This window comes from Macrosteles quadrilineatus, unplaced genomic scaffold (genome assembly GCF_028750875.1).
Source record: "Macrosteles quadrilineatus isolate MER2022 unplaced genomic scaffold, UCM_ALF_1.0 Scaffold_8__2_contigs__length_117827958, whole genome shotgun sequence".
Taxonomy (NCBI): Eukaryota; Metazoa; Arthropoda; class Insecta; order Hemiptera; family Cicadellidae; genus Macrosteles; species Macrosteles quadrilineatus.
In genome coordinates this window covers 116,012,740-116,035,069 of record NW_026542601.1, presented here as the reverse complement: position 1 = coordinate 116,035,069, position 22,330 = coordinate 116,012,740, and the positions used below count along the sequence as shown (strand labels likewise).

Below are 22,330 nucleotides of genomic sequence, written 5' to 3'. Positions count from 1 at the left end.
ATAAATAGAAAAAACTATCTATACTTAATAACAAATAACTCAAAACCCGTTGGGTTTAGAGAAAGATGGTAAATACAAAAAATGTGTATTTTTAGATGACCTACATTTTGTATATTTAGCTTTTTCCTGTATCTCATATAATAAAGTCACTATAGCGAAAAATACAGAAATATGCCGCCATTTTCCAATATGGCGGCCGTAGCACAGCTTCAATTTTAGGGGACTTTTAGTATGTTCAAAAGGAAGGTACACCCAACATCTGTACCAAATTCCCCGGTTGTGCTAATTTTTTTTAGGTTTATGGAATTTTTCTCTTATTTTTACTGCACTATATAGCACATGTCTAAAATTTTAGTAAAACCAGCTGTTTCAAATATTAGTGTCAATTTCAAAGTATTCATCTGTTCAAATGTATACAAACATTGTCTTCTTAAGAACAACATGGGAACTTTGAAGGCCACTGGGGCAGAGCCCTGATGTAATTCCAAAATTTTTTGTTTGATGGCAAAACTACATGCTAAGACCATTCTAACGACTCCTTGGACATGGCGATCGGTAGCACCACCGCTCCAAAACAATTATGACAAAATATGCCTAGCGTATTAAATATATAGATTTTTAAAATTAACACTAGAAAAATTTTGGAAAAGTGAAGTGAAAAAGTTAGTCGCCTACTAAAATTTTTGTTTGTTGGTCAGCGAAGTTTCGTCTGTGAGAAAGTTGTAGATAATTAAATATACTTTAATGTTTGTATTTAACTTTTCTTTCTATCATGCTTAGTTTTGTTAAAATTTTGGGTTGAACAGAGTGACCAAATCTCAGTTTTATGGCGCGGCGCGGCGAGTAGCGCTGCTCGCAACTGTAGTGTAGTATCGCATAGCTAATAATTAATTAATGTAGGCCATCTGAATTATTTCAAGCAGGTTAATATGCCTTTTGGTTACACTCAAGAATATTACTTTTGTATCAAATACTGCACGACTTATTGTCTTTATAATTAAATACCGTAGCCTAAAACAAAAAGCCTTTTCATTTTAGTTTTAAAGTTTTTGCTCTAGTTTATTATGAAATTTAAGTATGTGTTTTATTTACACGTTATTATTATGTAGTATTATGAGAAATAAAAATATTACTTCATTCATTCTGTTATTGCGCAACCATTAATAGCTAATTCATTGATAATATTCTTGCAACAGACAATCGGAAGGTGGGGCTACCGAAAACTTTTAAATTTAGCGCTCATCAACCAATAGTGGCGTGGCGACCACCATCTTCATTGAATTAGGTGGAATTAGCGAATAACTAAAATTAGCGACAATATGTATAATTAGCGTGCAGTTGTTGTCCTGAGACCTCAAAATGAAAAGTAAATCGGTCCCGGGTCCAGGTCTTACTATAAGTACTACGAAGCCGTACTTATGGGGTTACTTATGGGAAAATCGCTAAAATTAGCTGTTATTTATTTGTCACCCTTTGTTTGTGTTTAATCGGCCATGAGAGTTCTCATTAATGGTAAAAGGCTAGATTTAGCGTATTTAAGGGGTGCCCTGAGGGTGAACCTTGTGCGTGGTTTTATGTATAGACCTCCATTTTTGTGCATGGTTCAAGTGCGCCCAGTAGCAAGGCCCTTGGGTTAATACAGTTAACTGCCTCAATTTCAAGGCGAATTGTAATTTTTCCTTATGCGTTTGATCTTGTAAAGTATTTTATTTGTTGTTAAGTTCCAATGTAATATACTTATTTGGAATATCTGATAATCATTGTTAAATAGTATGACTTATTTCTATTAGTTTTATCAATTTTTTCATTCAAAAAAATTTGCTATTTATTTATAACATTAATTTTGTTTTAGATTAAGTTTACTATGTGAAATTGATGAATATCTTTCTATTTATAAAGTTTTATACACCTATACTTTCAGTGTTGTTTTGAAGGCAACAAGGACAAAAACAATAAACAATAACAAGTAAATTTTTATAATAGTAAAATTCTAACAAAAACTTATCTAAAATAACAATTATTTAAATAATGTAAATATTGCACTTGTGTCCTAGGATTGGCCAACAACAACAACGGAACAACAATTATTGGATTCTGTTGTTCCATGTAATAAGTCATATAGTCAGGTACAATCTTAGAAACTAAACATAAATCTAGCTTACATAAACACTTTCCCCAAACATTGACAATACAAACTGTCTTTTGCTCTTAAAATGTAAAAAATATTTTTTAAATTCCATAAAGAGATTGTTCTCATCAATGACTTTCTTTGGGTATTGTCCTTTGGTTATTTGTAGTTAGTAAAATAATCAGACATTACCCTAAAATAAAAATAAAACACATTTTACAGCTAAATTTACCACAATTAATACATCTTCAACTAATGTTTAACACTGATCTCGGTAAACATACCTACTTAGAAAGTAATACAAAAACAACTTTACATCGAATTAGACCTTTATGCAGCCTATTTGTAATCAAGTTGCCAGTTTGAATATTTGATAAATCGTTCCAAAGCATTACGTTTCTGTGAAAGCATTGTGTTACCAGTACACACATTTTATACACGATACCAAATTAAAATATGCTTGAAAATTTCTCATGAGGAAAGCTAATATTTGAATGCACTTAAAATATCTTCAATTCGAGGAACATCTTTGGCTATGAATTGAACTAGACATTCCATCTTTTAAAACTTTTGCCAGTTATAGTATAATAGCCTAATGAACGGATTTGAATGAAGCCACCAACTGTTGTCAATCACTGAAACTTTCATCAAGCTTAATTTGAGGGACTATTTAATTTGAAGCATCGTTTGCATTAGCGTTTTAAATTAATTTGACAAAACATAAATGAGGAATAGAATTCTTTACTGTGGCACACTCTTTGAGATGAACATACTGTGTTCTCCTTGAATAGCATATTTGCAACACGTGGTTAATTACAAAAGGGATTTCAACGTCCATAAGTCAGTGGCGAAATAGAGTAAACTTAATCCTAACTATGGCAATAATCCTATTTCCTAAGTTAAGGCACCGAGTATGGCCAAGATCTTTTTCCTTAAACTAATCTTTGAGATGGAAGCCGTCAGATCAGTCTAGATCAGTGATGGGAGAATCCGTTGTACGAGACTTTGGCGTGGAATCCCGAATGGTCTGACCAGTAGTGGACGTTCTGCAGTCTACCATCAGGGAGCAGCACGTGGTAGTGACCCTGTGTCAAATGTCCATCTCTGGACTCGGTCTGACCAAAGTCATTCCCTGTGTGCAAGTCACGCACCCTGTACCCAAACTGGTACTTGGCTGCGTAGTCCTTGTACTGAAACAATCACAAATCATATTTAGCAAGAAAGTAATCACAGTGGGTTGGATATGGCTAAAAAATTGTGTTCTAGCAGAAAAAAAATTTGCATCATGTTCATGTTGAAGGTAGGAAACAGGAAGAACAATAGTTGAATTAAAAATCTGATGGGAATACGGTTAGAAATTCAAGTAACAGCTTACTGTAAATATACCTCCAAAATAACACACAAAAATAACCCCAGACATAATCTCCAATGATGGTAATGAATTTTAGCATTACTGGTCTGGAAACAAATCCCTTGTATATTTTTTTACCTTGCTGTCGCATGTTTAAGGGTACACTTTTCATGGCATAGGATTTATTTACTTATAAATTAATTGAAATAAACTACAGTCTGTGTGATGAAACCTGTCTCCTGACCTTCCTTGAATGATTAAGCTCTCAGTTGAACATAAGAACTTTTAAGGCATACTGGATGATGAAAAATGTCTGTAGATTTTGAAGCACTTAAAATGTTGTAAAGCTGATCAATAGTAAGTTAGGATTATTTGGTAAGAAAAATAAAATGCATTACCTATTATAAAACACAAAATAATCCATGTTTTAAAATATAATCTCATTATAGAATGTGATTAGAAACGACATTACTTAGTTGAATGGTAAAACAGGGTCTGTTTTAGCTAATCAATTTAAACTGTCTGACGGGGTTAAGGAAACATAATCCTGCAGCTCGGTTTTGTCGATGCATTTGGCAACAAATTTAATGCTTAATGCTTGTCACTAGCAGATCCAATGGTATTAAATTGGGAGATCGCTTGAACCTGAGCTTTACCCATCACATGAGCCCAATTCAGCTATGTTTTTCACATGAAAGTGAAACCATTTAGTTTAGTTCAAAAAATAATAAAATTACTTTGTCTCTCTGGGAAAAATTTTCAAATAATGTTTCTATCAAGTAAGATATCTAAATTTAATACTCGAAGTAAAAGTTGAAGATTTTTTAAACTTTGTATAACATTTATGGTTTCAGGAATTTTTTCTAATAATGAAATTTGTACATGTTTGACGACTTTTTACTTCTGCTCAGTCAATCTAATCCAAATGTTTCCAAATCCTATGATGTTTTGTATACTTAGGAAGTGGTTAAACAAGTTAATAGCATGCAATGAATTAACATAATAACCAGATAATCTATTAAAATTTGTTTCCTACCTCATCTTCATGTTGATCCTGGCTGTAGTATTTGGGAGCGTGGATAAAACTATGAGCAGCCTCCTGTACTGCTTGGGCAGTGTGGTATGCTGAACTGCTCTGGCTACCTAGGGATGGGAGGAATCCGCCCCCTTGGCTACCCAGGGACTGTAGGGCTCCACCCTTGCTGGGCTCCTCCTTAGACTCCTGGACTGGGGTCACATGATTGGCCAAGAGGGAGCCAAAGTCAACCGGAGCAGCGTGGTAGACTGGCTTCTTGGCTGTGAACATTTCATGGTTTGATGAAATATGTTTGGCTCAAACAAAGCCTGGTTCTGCTACCAGGGGGTATTTACCTATAGTTATAGCTATACAGGGTGTTCAAAAACGATGGAGATATAATTTGCGTGTTGATTCCTTGGGCCATTTAAGCAAAAACGTGTATACAAAAATTAAGTTCTACCTTGGTTAGTTTAGAATTTTTTGGTCTGTATGAGTGTTTTTGTAAAATACTCCTTACGTTTTATTGAGCTACCGGGTTGAGATTCTGCAAACATATCAATCTTATTCACAGCAATCTCTGTGCGAAATATTAATAAAAAATCGTAAGCCCGTAAAAATGGCAGCTATTTTTCATACTGTATGCCAAATTCCACGAAAACAGTCAATTTTACAAAAAAATTCAAGATACTGGCGATTTTAACTATATCTATTATACTTATAGACAAAGCCAAAGAATAACTGATAAATTATTTTTTCTTGTTATACCCTAGAGTGTCCTCCATTAAAAATGTTGAAACAGTTTCAACATTGCTTAAATCAGTAAACTGTTTCTGGATAAAGTTTGTAAGTTTCCTTTATCTTTGTGCCAAATTTGTTTCATTTTATTTTGCTTAAGTAAAAATAAGTCTGAGGAAATGAGATAAGAATATATAGGTACAATAAAACAGACATGGAAGTACAACTCGGATTGAAGGAGAAATCTAGGACACTTGAAGATGTGGAAAAAAGAAGAAGCAAAAACATAAGAATTTTGAGAGTTAATGAAAAAGACACCCAGGATTAGAAAGAAATAGGACTGTGGTCTTTGAAACATAGAGTTTTCTTTGATTAAGCTGAAGCAAAAGAGTAGGCCTAGACATCTGGCATGACCGATCATACAATAACCGGTACTTACGTATTATACGGAGGCCACTTATTTTTCAGCGCGCTGCGGCGGTTAGGTTAGGTTGGGTTATCATAAGTTTTTATGACTCATCTCGTATAGTTCGAGCCCCATTAACCCTTCGTATATGAAGCTTTGACAAAACAAATATGGACGGAAAAGTTGGATAAAAGAAGACCCTCTGGACACCTGGAGAAAAGGTGGAAAGATTAAGTAGCATGAGAGGCCGATGAATAAGAAACACGACATGACTCGGAAAGAACTGGGAATTTCAGTTATGGGAAGGCCAAATAAGGGTGATTCAAAAAGGACTTTACAACTTTGAAAATTCATATAAATCTTATTAAACAAGGTACAGAGCTGGTTTTGGTGTTATTTTAAAGGGAAACACTTTTTTTACCTTAAACTAAAGATGTTCTATGTGACTTCCGTTGGATTTGGGGAAAATAATTATTTAGGTATGAAAAAATAGTGAAAAACCGTTAAAAATTGAGAGAAATTTACAAAATTTTGAAAGTAGGGCGTTTTTTGACGGTGAAGGATACACCCATTTCTAGATGTGCTAGGGAGTTGAAATTTCGCACACTTGTAGTTCTTGGTCCCAAACCACCCATAAAATTTCGAAAAGTCGCATTTTAAAATTTTAACCCCGATAAAATTTTATAGATCGAAAACGGTAAGAGCTAGAAAAGATTTGAGGAAAAAACGTAGGTTCGGAATTAAATTTCCTACTAGACACTAAATATGTGTTTTCGAAAATCATATTCCTTCACCATCAAAAAACGCCCTACTTTCAAAATTTTGTAAATTACTCTCAAATTTTTAACGGTTTTCACTATTTCTTCATACCTAAATAATTATTTTCCCCAAATCCAACGGAAGTCACATTGAACATCTTTAGTTTAAGGTAAAAAATTGAAGTGTTTTCCTTTAAGACAACACCAAAAACAGCTCTGCACCTTGTTTAATAAGATTTATATGAATTTTCAAAGTTGTAAAGTCCTTTTTGAATCACCCTGTATTTTGTTGGGTATAAAAAACCATGGAATATTATTCTTTCCAATAAACAATTTGAGTTTTTGTTGTATGCAATCGCCTAATGCGATATCCATTCTGACACAAGCTTACCTTGTACTAGGACTTCTTGGTTTCCCTCATGTAGTTGGGCCCCAAGGAAGGATGTGAGTGCAGCAGCGTCGTAGCCCGCTCCTGCCGAGCCATAGCCCGCTCCTGCCCCTCCGTAGCCTGCTCGTGCCCCGCCGTAGCCAAACCCTCTTCCTTGGTGGAGCAGTCCGACGGGGGGCAGAGCATAGACTAGCGCAGGATCTACATCTGTTCCACTGCCTTTGCTTTCTGACTGCTGCAGGGACAAACAAGAACTTGCCAAATTGATTTTGTCTCTTCAGTAATTGATTTCAAATATAGATTCTTTTTATAATTTTATCTTGGAACTTAAACACATGCTATCAAAACCACAGAGAAACATTGTTTAGAGAGTATCTCAAACATTATTTTCAATTTTTGTTCTGAATTTGGAGAACATTTAAAAATAGTTTTCAATAATAAATAAACTTGGACCACAAGGCGACCATCAGGTATTTATTTTGTCAATCAATTGGTCCGGAAACACCACAAGAAAAACTGAAAACAAAAAATTTACCTGGATTTTCCTTGGAAACCTGTTGGGGTCTTTAAGCTCCTTCTTGGTAGAATGGTGAGGTCCCTTATCTTCATTTGGGGCAATTTTCCCAGCAGCGGCTAGCCCCAGAAATGTCAGGAAAATCTATAACATTGAATAATTTTAAGCTTGTTGAAAAGTATTTAAAGAAAGTTATATATAGCTGTGTAAAATGTAGTGCTAGAAAGGTAATAAGAAGGTTGGCAATTTAATTGTGTGTAAAGACTGTAGCATTTAATGATTTGAAAATACATCCAGCTGACCTTAATCATTGTTTAAGAAACAATTTATCTAAGCCATATGTTTACACCAAGTTAAAAAGTTTTCGACAATGCAAAGATTGCACTTTTGGTCAGTTCAACAGTATTTCAGTGTTACAACAGAATTTCCCCAAGAAGGATGGTTGGGAAAATCTTGTACAACACATATACAGCAGTTTTCAAAATTGTTAACACCACAAACCAAAATGTTTGACTTTGGTTGAAAACACCTGTTGTCAATAAATTATCAAACGTTTAGTTGTAAATACAGCTTTAGTCTGACAATCACGACCTGCTGTGTGTATGTGCACTTGTGTGATTTGCAATCAAACCATGAGGTTAATAGAATAAAAACATTGCGCAGCAGTTTGTTATAATTAGAAAAATCAATTGCAGATTGATTTATTGTGTATTAGAATAGAATTTAGGGTAACAGGAAAATGTTCAAACATATGAATAAAATAAACGGTATAAATAACTGAAACATACTTTCTTTTAGTGGATTTTAAAACCTTTTTTGATGTGAAAGAGGTGGGAGTAACCATTACAATTTATGGGTAAAACAAAAATCAATACATTTTTAACAGAAATTTGTACAACATTGGGGGATTGTATAATTTTAATTAGAGTTTAATGGACCATAACATACAAAATTTCAATCAAAATCGTTGAAGCCGTACACATGTAAGTCCTATTTTCATTTTAGTTTTATAATACAAGTTTATGTGTGAAATTAACCAACTAATAAGAGTAATATTATTTATAAGTTCTTTTTGCATCTAGAAACTAATTATCATCAAAATAATTATTCAAAAACTAGCATAACTCAAGCGGTCAAACAGGATTGAGAAACTGAATGACGGACATTTTGAGAACCACTCTCACTTTCAGCATGAGTTCTATCTTGTCATCGTCAACTGCTAAGAAAAGCTGTGATTAATCAAAAAGAAATTTTAGATGAAAATAAGAAGAGATCAAAAGTCAAGTAATTAAAAAAAGCAAACATGTATATTGTGTTATGCAGACCGCTCAACAGGTGTAAATCGTAATCGTATAAAAAAAACCCTAAACATTTGTTGGGCTGAATCGGTTTAAAAATTGTCATTAGATCAGCGTGGAATATTTATAAGGGAGTGGATATATTCAATACATCCCTTTTTTTACCAAATTGAATTAACTAAAACCACCCTCAGCATCGTAAGGTAGTTTAGAGTAGGTATAGTGTACATTTGAACACACTGTGAGTCCTAAAATTAGAACACGTTTATTCGGTGTTAACACACTAACGTAACCTGAGATGAAAGGAATAAAAAGCAGGCATTGAATTTTACAATGCTGATCAGTAGAATGATAGGTATAGGACTATAGTAACTAAAGTCAAATGGCTACCTTTACACATTTAAAGCTTATAGATGAATTGTTGTAGTTACCAACTTGCGATGATCTCTGTAGATTCCTTTAATAGTATGCTTAGTCAGTATAATTATAAAGTGTGCTTCAGTAGTGTAGGCCTACTTATCCATGAAATAGGGTGCTTGAAACCTATCCCTATACTCACCATGTTCGATTAATCTATAAAATTCTACATTTATTTGTGTAAGCAGTATCTGATTGCATCGATTGAGCATACTCTAATATCACATGTCAATTACAATGCTATTGCAATTCGATTTGTACAATAGCAATAGTAGTATTTGTGCAATACCTATTACAATTAACCTTAGATTTAATTCATGGATTAAATTTAATACCTGACACGTATAGATCTCATTTTGATCACCCTTATGGATCAGCTAATAGAAGGTTAGTTGCGGTTTGATTGTCAGTTAAACAATTTTAGAACTATTTTAACCAAACACTATATTTTGTGTCTCCCGGTACAGTATTACAACCAGTGTACAGTTAAATCAAACCTAAAAAGAGAAACGTTTTCCTGACATCAGTGCACTCAAACGTCATCAACGTTTACACACAAAATAACACACAAACACACAACACACAAACACACAAAATACGTCGAGCTTCACCATGGAGACAAGCACAAGGGAGTATGTTTTATCTATGGCTTTAATTTTCAAGAAAATGTATACTTATTCAATGGGAATTTAGATTTTGGACCCGGTGGACTGAAACCATTAAAATAATTTAATAGCCTGCGTTTTGTAAGGAATACTTTTTAGAGGTGTGTTTTCCAGCAACAAAAAATGTACTTTACACGATGTACATTTTGACCTAACTTTCATTAACCAATGGACTTAATACCTAACTTCCAAAACAATAAATTTGTCACGTGTAGATTCAAATTTTAAAACATTTAAAATTTAATTCAATATCTGTGTAACGATGTATACAATCTGATAGTTAAGTAGGCTATACAAAGAACGATTTGAACTGGTTGGAAGTGGTCTAGTTATCACGATTGGTTGTTGAAACACCAATTTGCTGCAGTTTACTGAATATTGCACTTTCTACTGGTATTCTCTGGGGAAAATGTGATCGGATATCACATCTATCAGGTTTCTTTAATAATTCCTGGTAAAGATTATGGATACATGTTTCACTGCAAAGTATTTTATTGCTATCTCTTCATACTATTTAGGCTCGTAGGCTATTTATGTAAAGATTGTAACTGAGTAATGGAATTTACCTAATCAAGGCATCAAAGTTATTATACCTAACACTCTTTGATTATAGGTCTGTCTGAAGCCTACCTAAATTACAAAAACACTGGTGTTTGGGCCTAGGTGCCGGTTTAAACTCTACAAATATTCGTAATCTCTTTGGAGCTGAAGACAGTTTTGGGGAAATTTATGTCCATACTAGCAGAGTACTCGTCCTTCGTACGGGGTGGCATATAAGTAAAAAAATGTTTAGCAGTTATACTCAACTCAAGCTTTGAACTTGCAATGGGGCAGGACACATTTTGATAAAATTTGCTTCTTTAAATTTACGGTATACTATAGTAAAAACACATCTACCATAGCCATAATATTCCACCACTTCATCTAAACAATAGAGAAAAATAAATTATTAAAAGTTCACAAAATATCAAAAATTATTCATGAAATTAAAAACATAAACGTAACTGTAAACAATCCTACTTTGACAGTTCTCATTGCATATCACAGTTTGTTGTTGCTGCTTAGTTAAAATTAGCTGTTTTCATATAAATGCAAAAAAATATAGTGCCATACCCTGTTGGTAAATCTTAAAACGCTTAATGATTTTGCAAATCATAGAACCAACTTTTTTAGTTGAAACAGCTGACTAAATTATTTAATTCCCTTTAAATATGAACGAGGTGTTAGCCCGTCCTACGTACGGGAATTCAGTAGTCAGTTAAAACCGTGTACAATTCAGATCAGCTAGTTTACACATATAAAGACAAAATTTCTTGCAGTTTTAATGTGAAAAATCATCTTGTAAACAAATGTTGTGTGACCAAATATGTTTTTATTCCATCATAGGCCTATACGATATGCATTTTAAATCCGATAATTTTACAATAAAACAGCAATTCTGCAATTTTTACGATGTGAAAAGCGTTGAAGTGAGATTTGCAGCCGATTCGCACAGACGCACACTGATTATAAGTAGCCTACAGTAGAGAGAGTAATAGAATAGTCAATTGAAAAGTGTATAGACCTAGTCAACGATACCACCTTCCATAGCATACCTGCCTCTTCCATAATCATTATCACAGATCACATTATCAAAATTCACAGTAGGCCTACACATAATTTAATTTAGGTGTCATAACATCAAAACTAATCGTCAAACCTATCCTTAAAAATCAATTTTCACTGCATCAATTGCTAAATAAATAAGTGTAAACAAAGAAAAGTAAAAACAATAACAGTTCGTTTTGAAACAGCTGTTTGGTTCAAATAACATTCACTTGAAAAAAAAGAACTGGTCACATGTAGCAGGAATATAAAAAGTAAACACGCTAGTAAAGCTAATGACGTAATTGTCAATGTTTATTATCCATACCGTATATCAGTTCTAGCCTTGATAATTACCCACCCTCATTGAATAAATGTCCATCGTATAATTTCCCATATTAGTTAATATAAAATACAATATATTCATAGTTGAAATAAAAGGGATATTTTCACGTTTGGGGGCGCTGATATAGGCACCCCCAAACGTAACCACAACTGAACACGATTTCATAAAAGGATGGTTTGTCTAATTGCAGTATCCTAGGTCAATGTTGACGTTGTGTTCAATCTATGTCATCCATCTGTTTATCTTTGTATAAAACCCGGCTGAGGTAGTGGTGGTAATTTAAAATTAATGACATCAATATTTTCGGGCCTAATCCAAACAAAGTTAAAGCAGACAAACATTAATTGTAAACAAAAAGCTACCATGAAGAATTAAAACATGTAAACTTTGTTATTTTTCTATTCTTTCCTTGAAAAGTGGAGCAGTAAAATAATTTGCATTTTATGCTGTTTTATTAATACTCGTGTACAGAGCCTCGATTTGTACTGTGGTTTAATTAATTTTGTTATAAACTATTTTAAACTGTGGTCTAATTATCTCTACTAATCTTACTTATTTCCTATAATCAATGACAAAATAAGAGTAAATAAAATAACTTCATAGTTCCATAGTTTATATTTAACCAGCTGTTAGTTAAAACAAATTATATTGCTCTAAAACAAATCGAAGACTACAAAGATTGCTTTAAAAAATAATTTTAACATCCTAGTATTTTACTATGTGTAATTTAATTCATCTGTCATCCTCTTACAGAAGAATTGAACGTTTCAATGATTAGCATTACACATAGTATAAATAAGTCAACCCTAAGTATGTATTTACATTTTTATCCAAATGCTGAATTTGTGACACAAAAGCTGAATGTTTACAGCTGTTATGTTAAGCACATTATTTTATGACAAAAGCTAGTTTAGAATCTTAGTGTCGGCTGCTAGACTTTTTAAAAATTAAAACTTAATTTCTAAAAAACTGGGACCCTAAACTAAAATTATGGCTTCGACATTCCCTAGTTCTCAAAATTATCTTTCTTTCAACACAAAAATCATGAAAATCCGTGGAGTGGTTGATTCAGAATCGTGAAATAAAAAAACACTGTTTCGTTTTAATATTATAGATAGATACTCATAAGGTTAACATGAGAAACTACAGAGCCACTGGGGCGGAGCCCGAAAGGATTGTTGAAATAAGAACATGCCTATAGCCTATGTTAATCGGGAACGTGAGCTACCATCATGCCAAATTTCAGCCCAATCCGTCCAGTAGTTAATGGTTGATTGAACTTCAAACAAACAAACAAACACACAAACTTTCATATTTATAATGTAAAGTGTTTTAATGTTTTTCATTTTACTTTTATTTGTTTCGCAAGTTTGAAAATTATAAAAATACATTTTAAACTGTGATTTGGTTTGAACCACTACGTAAAAGCACACAGTAGTTTTCCCCCCAAGAAATAAACGTTTAGTCGACATCCAGTATTTTCAAACTTAATCAAATACATAGTAACCAAAAAGGTGAATGATGTAGTATTTGATGTGAAGCCAGTATGCTGCTTAAGTACATTCAATCGGACTATTCTCCGTATTTATTAGTACGATTCAGAGGCAGGCTCTTTTAGAAGCCTTTTAGCGTTCTAATAACTATGACTAGCTAACTCCTTCGTCATGAAATTGATTAAAAGCCAAATAATAAACAGCTGGGGTCAGTTCCGAGAAATGGCTCTCAAACAAACAGAGAATGTGATTTGCCTTTCAAACTCACTTTGATTCATATTCGACCCTTCATAGTAATAAAATTCTCCCCTAAGATAAAACACAATTGTTTTGAGCATACAACCCACTCGAAAATACAGCTTCTGTATCTTCTTAAGGTTTTCCTCGGGTTTTGATACAGTTTGAAAACTTTCTTCTTAGAATGATTCAAGTAAATTGGAACGAAATTCCGCAAGTCCTTATTGGTTTGTAAACACTAATATGGTTACCATCTACTCATGGCCCTAACGATCTTGACAAGGAGTTGAAGGAATGTTCTCGGAAAATCTGCTATTGATGGTACAGAACAGGATGTCGGAACTCTACCTGAATTTGATGGGGAGGCGTAGGATAGAGAAAAATCAGTTCAGGCATGTTACAATATGTTAGAAATCATAAATCAAATCTTCATCGTCACTCAATTATTTTACATAGCATTGGAAAAACGTCTGCACATTGTGATAAAGGTAAAAAAAGTAAAATACAGTGAATAATCATATGCCGTATTAATTTTAAAACTAATAAAAAATGTAGCCCTTAAGTACTCAAAACACTTTGGGAATTCTCCCTTAATGCAAATGATTTTAGTGATTCCCTAAAATTGACAATATCTGACACTGCATGTTGACGGTCGAAGGTTTGTAAATGCACAATGTTAAAATGGGCTAAAAATAAAGTTATAAAAACTTCTCATAACTTTAGAATGGATCAAAAATTTTTTTAAACAGATTGCAGCATCGTATTCAGCGTAAAAATCTAGTTTGAAAAGATGGGTCACAACCCTACCTTTACAATTGAAAACAATTTGTATCCAATATGGCGGATCCAAGGTGGCAGCCAAAAAGGTATACTCAGTCAAAATGAAGTACTTACTACTCTACAATGATCTGACGTGGTCCGGAGTTGATATCTTAAGAAATGTAGAAAAAAGTAGGGGGGAACTCATTTAAAACTCACCCTGTACAATCTTTAAGGCACAATACATATTCATGGAAACGGTTGACACTGTTCACACTTTTTATACATTAAACTTATGCCGAACACAACCATCTTTGAGCTTTGGGAACAGAAAGTAGTAATATTTGTAATAACTAAAATTATTTCAGCCAAGCACTCAAGCAGATTTGTATGCAAGTAAATTATTCTCGTGTTCAAAACATTTCAACTCAAGGTAAAACATTAGTCAGATCTACATTGAATACTTATTTAACACAAGTTGTACAATTCCCACTTACCCCAGAGACCAGCATGTTGTCTGTTGTACGAATGCACGACGAATGTGTGGATGTGACGTCTCCACGTACGGTTTGGACCGTTTCCCCCCTCTGATTCGTGAGAAAGTGGTCCTACCCCACCCGACACGGTTGATTCATGTAGGCGATCTTGCTACACCGGTGAAGATCATTAACAAGGCCAAGTGCAGCTGATAAGCCGGACAGAGAAACCGGGCGTAGATCTAGTAACGTTAGCGGAAATATCGTATGACGGGTTGTGAGCTGTGAGTGGTTACGCTTGCTGTTCTGAAAGTCGCCGGTACGACTTATAAACGGGATCGATTCTGGATTCTGGATCCAGATTGCGTTTGTTGGGATGAAAATCAATGATGCCTCTAACAAAATGTGTTGTGTTAGATGATAAACAGACTAGAGTTTGGGCCGTTGCCTGACTAAAAATGTAAAAACGCTAGTGGAGTAGTTATCAAGTATCAATTATTTAAGATGGGGACGCCACTGTGTGCGTATTTTAACCCAAATATGAGTGAAGGATGAGTGTAGGATGAGTGGCGCGATCTTGTAGTCTTGTTAGTGACTAAGGCCGACATATTCCTTAGACACAGCTGTTAATTAATAGCCCATACAGCTAATGGCAACTAAGGGACCTACAGTTTATTGTGTAATCCGAACCAAATTTTTTCCTCGTAATTAACGAATAGGTCTAAATTATTAAATAGTACTGCGGATAGCCGTAGTAGTCACTAGTGCGGACGTTAATCCACACCAGGGAGCATCGCGTCCACAGTGCATTCCTATAAATATCCACAATTCGTACCCTCTTAGTAGCTGGATTACAGGACGACGCCACCCGTTCCAGTCTAATTATTGTTTAACTAAATTAAATTTATTGTTATAACTAAATAGTTAAACAATAAATCCATTTTAGTGGATTATAATTTCTAAGTGAGAGTTTTAATGTCGGCTTGAATTGAAATTAGTAAAATGACATCAGTTTGTAGGGAACGTGGTAGAAACTTTCAAAACAGTATAGGATATTCCGAGGACCGAAACCGACACTCAAACGATTACTTTCATTGCTCTCCCGAACTCGTGCTTCACTAGGTATATTCATTGAAGAACTAGTGATACTTAACATGTGAATAGAGTTAATTTATGGTAAAAAATATAAAGCATACTAGTTGCTGCAATTTTAATTAATCTATTAAATAAAAATATCTAAGTTCATTTTTTAGAAGCTTTCTAACTAAAATCACTGAAAAAAGATTAGTACAATTCTTGAAAACGCTTATCCTACAAACATGTCTTAACAAATATTGTTCCACTTAATTTTGTAAAAGTTTTCCAAAAACCCTAACCAAGCGTATTATAACTCATTTGTATCATGAGGCAGATATAACTCATCCCAGAGGCAGATGTTTTGTAAAATACATATTGCCTTGCACACAATTTATATCGATAGAAATTGTATCAAACATGTTAAAAGACCAATCCAAAAATCCAAAAGATCTGCCAACAGTGCATTTTATACCTAATTGCTAACCTAGTCTACAAATAAGTTTTACTTATTTGTAAACTAAAGGGAAAAGTAAATAAAACCTATTAAATAGTAAATAACTTATTAACCTAGTAACTTATTAACTTAGTAAATAAAACTTGTAAACTTATTTAAGGAGAGTAAAACTCCTTTTAATTAAAAATTTGTATGATAATTTTCTTAAAAAATATCTTTACAAATAACTAGCTGTTACCCACGGGCTTCACCCCGTTCGACTTCATAAGTATTAATAAAACTATTGATTGGTTAAGTTAAGCTGAAATAAACAAAACAGAATACAGTAATACAAACATAATCACACCTGATTTTACGTAACATAAATAACGCTATAGCTTATTATTTATCCTTTCAATCTGGCTAGGTTTTAAGATTGTGTGTTCCATACATAGATTGTGTATATGAATTAAATTTATAACTGTAATGTGAGTAATAGGTAACTATTAAAAGACTAACCTCAAGAAGAGTGCGCTTACCACATAACGTACCTTTATTGAAATTAAAGACATACTTTTGAGAAAGTTTTCAATTTTTTAAATAATCGGCTACCAGCCTAATAACCATATGTTTGAGAAAATATCATGATAACTCAATAGTTATCATGATATTTTTTATTATCATGATAGTATTCATGATAGTTAGGCGCTTTTCAAACTAACAATTCCAGCTTTCTTCAGACCATTTTCAACGAATTTTACGGCCCTGGGGACGAATCTTCATTGCCACTTCAGTCCCACCTCCAAACGCTTTTCTAAAATAATTCCAAACTTGACACGACGTAAGTATAGCCATTAACGTATTTCGCATATGAATCAATTTCCCTTCTCTTGATGACATATACTTACTCCGCCATAAGGAAGAGTCTCTATCAAAATGCCCTCATGCTAATGACAACACGGAAGATCAAGCAACCGGTTTAAACGGTTTAAAACACCTGTCGGCAATTAGAAGCATATCACTTTCCCTCCAATAGCACCAAGTGTCGAAGAGTAGGATAACTGGTTCGTTTTATTGGTTCTCCAGCATTCGGTGCATAAACGAATGTTTCATACCGTAGTTTCTCACTTCAACGGCAAGATTTATATTGTTGTTTGACGTAGTCGTAGAAGCTGTGGCGTTTTTAAATTTCTTCGGTGTTGAGTGCAATTTAATATTTGCCACATGTCTGTTTTTAATGTTATACTTCAATGATGAATACCAGATGGTTAAATTGTTAAATGTGTTGTTAAAAACAATAATAGTTTTAATCTATGTCTTCTTTAGTTGGTTCAATTAAAAGTGTTGAGTTTAATAATTCAGTTTGCCCTTTTATTTTATTGAGCTAGGTATTTTTCACCCAATCAGAATCCGACAAATGTCTTTACGTTATGATACAAAATGATATTGTCGTGTATCTTGTGCTCTATGTTGATGATATTCTCATGGCAGGAAATAATAGGGAGAAAATCAAGGAAATTAAAGTAAAGTTGAATGAGAAGTTTAAAATCAAGGAATTGGGAGAACCAAAAACATTTTTGGGAATCGAAATCTCCAGGAGTGAGGGGGAAATGTACTTAAGTCAGACTGCCTACCTAAAGAGTCTTCTTAAACGATTTAACATGCAAGATTGTTGCCCAGTCAAAACGCCAATGGAAGTAAAACTAGAAATCAAAGGCGGAAAAAGGACTGATAAGCCGTGCAGAGAAGTAATCGGATGCTTAATGTATGCAATGCTAGGTACAAGGCCAGATTTGAGTGCTGTAGTAAATTTCCTAAGCAGGCATCAAAGTGACCCAACAGAAGAACTCTGGAAATGTTTGAAGAGAGTCCTAAGATATATAAAAGGAACAATTGACTTAAAATTATGTTATCGAAAGAGCAAACAAGATGACATTATTCTGGCTTACGCTGATGCAAACTGGAATAAAAGTGGAGATTCAAGATCGATCTCAGGTTATCTCATACAAGTGTTTGGAAGTACTGTAAGTTGGGCAACAAAGAAGCAATCTAGTGTTGCGTTATCATCTACAGAGGCGGAATATGTAGCTTTGGCAACAGCAGCAGCCGAATTACTCTGGATGAAGTATCTGATAGAAGATTTTCAAATTTTGCTTAAGTTACCAATCCGCATCCTGGAAGATAATCAATCTTGCATACGACTTCTACAGAAGTGGGAGCATCGCCGATTGAGACATGTGAATGTTAAATACAATTTTGTGCGGGAACTTCACCAGCGGAGAATCATGTCTGCAGAATATATATGTTCGGAAAATCAGATTGCAGACATTTTTACAAAAAGTCTGCCTGCACCTCGGTTTGGCAATTTGAGAAAGATGTTAGGATTGTTTGTTTGTTAATTGTGTCAAATGTAAAATTATTAAATTGAGGAGGGGTGTTGAGTGCAATTTAATATTTGCCACATGTCTGTTTTTAATGTTATACTTCAATGATGAATACCAGATGGTTAAATTGTTAAATGTGTTGTTAAAAACAATAACAGTTTTAATCTATGTCTTCTTTAGTTGGTTCAATTAAAAGTGTTGAGTTTAATAATTCAGTTTGCCCTTTTATTTTATTGAGCTAGGTATTTTAATTTAGTGTCCAGGGAAACCACATATTTACATTCGGAGAATGTTGTTTGCTATAGATGCATACTACTTAGTTTGTACATGCTTAGCAATGCAGTCTATTGTTCAGGAGTAAGGATTATTTTTATGAGAAAATAACAGTTTCTTTTGGGTTCTAAACAACAATTTTGCAAAGCAACTAAATGAGCGAAATATTAGGAGTGAATTAGAAACTGAGTGAGGTCGAAGGATACTTGATAACTTTACCTACGACAGTTGTTTGAACTAGCTTTTCAATTCAGTTCTTAGAGTTGAAAAAGATTCACTTAACAGCATTGTTTTGTTACTTTACAGTACATGTTTGGACCAATGAGGTTCAAGGATTGAGAGAGAAGAAGTAAAATTGTAATGCTTCTAACGTCAACTTATCAGGTGTTAAGGCAAATTTAATTGATTACTAGTGGAACCCCGTCGAAATCGACGGTTAATCTTGAGGTTTTATTGAAATTCAGCTAACTGCGATAGATAGAGTGAAGTCATTAAAATCTTAGTTAAATGAAGGGAGGATAAGCATAATAATAAGTATGACGATTGTGTTCCCTAAAAAACGTGATTGTTGAATTCATTTAACACAATATTTCCTACCTTTTTATCGGCTTTAGGTTGCCCAAAAGGTTTTTTAGGAGTCTTTATAATTGTTTGTTCATGAGTTTGTTTCATGTCAAAGCCACTTTCACTATATGGGAGAATGAGTTCATATAATTATTTCTTTCATGTTACGGAAAGAGTCAATATTTATTACTAACAACTAACAACTAATTCCATCTGCTTTAGAAAAATCATTCAGATCGTATCCAGATTTATAAGTAAATCTTCATCTTTGGTCATAAAAATACAGAATTTTATCAGCATTTAAATCAGTTTTTTTTTGTATTTGATAAAAATATCTGATTCTCCAGATAGCAGTAACATTCTTACTTCGATCTAAGCAATTTTAATTCCCTCTCTTGCCATATCGACCCATGTATTTAATCATCCTGTTCTTACTTGATAATTCATTAACTTATGGGGTAGTTTTGCCTGGCCATATCGACCACATAAAACTGTGCATGTTTTTCGTGGATGGAATGAACCATAATTGTAGGAAATTTGATCACAAATCTTGAACATTTGCGGAACCAAATCCATAACCTAGTCCAGCCTTGGTAACAAACTATGCAAATGCGATGAGATGTGATGACACTGTTGTGTTTCCGAATGTTTTGTATGTAGTGAGGTTTAGATGCGTTGTTCGACCTAGCTACATGTGTACATCAAAGTAAAAACCCTGTAGGCCTACAAATTTTTTTAAATACCTGAATTGACATTAGTTCCCCTACTTCACCAAAACCATAGATGAAACATACTCCGTAGTTAGTCTATTCCAAAACTTGAACACAGCTCTCATCCTCAACATAAGTTACTCATCTATGACACAATTTTCAACCGGACTATCGAAAACTTTCATACCAATAAATGAATTTCTGGTGTTCTTTCTTGAATTCAAAAATAAATGGTGATTGAAAGTAGGGAAAAAAGGCAAGTGCCAACCTTACAATATATATAAGCTAACCCGATAAGGAATAATTATACGTTCCTTTGAAAATGATATGTCACACTTATTTCATAATTTAAAATTTTCTAAGAGCAATAAAGCATAGATTTTTGAACAAAACATTTAAAACATATCATAAATTCATAATTTTGTTGAAACTATAAAAAACTTACCATGCAGTGGAGAATCAATTTAAAATCATAAATAATAATGTAAACATTTAATTTTGACAGTTTCAGTAGACCTTTGAATACAATTTTAATATTAACAGCTGGTTCATTAAAAGTAGTGTAAAATTATCTATATGGTCATAATGTAAACAAAATTGCTGAGTGAACTTTAAAGGCCTCTGGGGCAGAGCCCCAAGGAAATTTACCTCGTTTCTCTTTTGAGGGCTCACCTACAGACCAATACCTTTCTTTAGACACCCCTACCAAGTTTCTACACCCAGCCGTTCTCTCAAATTAGCTGTGACAAAAACCCCGTTTTCCTCCATAAGAATAACACGGGATGGGACTTTAAAGGCCACTGGGGCAGAGCCCCGAGGGAATTTACCACGTTTCTCTTTTTATGGCTCATCTACAGACCAAGACCTTTATTTAGACACCCCACCGAGTTTCTACGCCCAGCCGTTCTCTCAAAATAGCTATGACAAAGAAAAACAGTTTCAAATTAATATATAGATACAATGAGTGAGTGGTTGGGACAATGAGTCGTTGCATCACAATCAGTGGCAACTAAGGTTATACACGAAAAACTAACCGCTCTTAGACGTTATGAGTAGTGATTGTAAGGAATTGAAAAAAAAAAAAAACTGTCTTTAAGTAGTGTACGCAACTCACCTAACTAGTCTTTAACACGCGAGTAGAAAATTTAAGGTACGAACCTTGGCGAGTGCCCTTAAACTTCTACACTTTATACTTAAATTCTACACTTTATACTTAATACTTCTACGAGTATTACGCAATCATTGCGTAAACTACTGTAATCTACATCTTATTTTCTCGTCTAAAATGGCCTCGAGTTTGTGCGTTGAAACTATTAAGCAAAATAAGGGATAACCTGGATTTACGCAAGAAAATTCTGTACTGATTCGTCGAGAGGATCCGTTATGCGCAGTCCGACGAGCTACCAACTGAGTATACTCGCCTCATTTTAAGTTTGAAAATCAACCAAGACTGATCAACAAGTGTTTGTCCATAAAAAGGTGGAAAGGAACACCTATAATTACAATAATGTACTCTTTCTATTTGGGTCGACTCCTCCCGTTAGACAAACAATTAATTAGATACTCAAACATTTACACTTCTCAGCGCAATATCATATGACTGTGCTGGATCGCACTTAAACAGTATTTTGTATAACGCATGACTATTAAATTCAATTCGTTTTAAGGTAGAATAAATGGACATTTCATTTACATTTTTTGCAACCACACTACCTTAAGGTAGGTAAGAATCCACCAGTTTTAAGTGACCTAGAGGTTTGAAAAACATTTGTAGATTTTGATAAAAGTTAGAAATATTTAATTTGGTAGCACCGTCATAAGAACTAGCAAATCAATTATTGTAATCGTTAACATTAAAGGCTTATGTAAACTGTACACAATATAATTTACAAAATATACAAATATCATTGAAGCCAACAAATCTTAATTTCAGGATGTAATTTTTAATTATACATACTGTTCCTATAGGAAGTTTATATGAAAATATTAATTTTCAGACAAAAATTAGGGTGTTTTCATAAGAATGCAAGGGAGTTAATTACAACAGGGCTTTAGTCCATTAAACTGATTCTTTCTAAAATTTCTAATAAACTGCTAGCCCTGACTACAAGATATGAATTCTTACAGCATGGACTTTACCCAATACGTGCAACAGTAATTAATCGAGTAATCAACCAAATCAACTAATCTTTATGCCTATTAAATCAAGAGAGATCCATAAATCTCTCTTTACAAAAATTAATCGAGTAACTGACTACTCCATAAACCTTAAAGATCAATAATATTCCTTCTAGCAATAACAGAAACTCGACCTCA

The 22,330-nt window shown here is 33.8% G+C and overlaps 1 protein-coding gene across 1 annotated transcript; it reads right to left on the bottom strand.

The window, feature by feature from the left end:
* Positions 1–2,000: 2,000 nt before the first annotated feature.
* Positions 2,001–14,681, bottom strand: LOC129001433 (uncharacterized). Its single transcript, XM_054428692.1, has 5 exons — positions 14,595–14,681; positions 7,320–7,442; positions 6,788–7,019; positions 4,516–4,775; positions 2,001–3,318 (listed from the first exon to the last, which is right to left on the bottom strand). Exons 1-5 carry the CDS (start codon positions 14,607–14,609, stop codon positions 3,103–3,105), a joined length of 846 nt encoding a protein of 281 aa, XP_054284667.1. The 5' UTR covers positions 14,610–14,681; the 3' UTR covers positions 2,001–3,102.
* Positions 14,682–22,330: the final 7,649 nt, after the last annotated feature.

What these genes read in the sequence shown, in the direction of transcription:
- LOC129001433 (XM_054428692.1), bottom strand. An exon ending in GGTTTCCAAGGAAAATCCAG is followed by an intron (nt 7,020 to 7,319) that starts GTAAATTTTTTG and finishes TTGTCCCTGCAG; the next exon opens with CAGTCAGAAAGCAAAGGCAG. An exon ending in CCAAGAAGTCCTAGTACAAG is followed by an intron (nt 4,776 to 6,787) that starts GTAAGCTTGTGT and finishes AAATGTTCACAG; the next exon opens with CCAAGAAGCCAGTCTACCAC.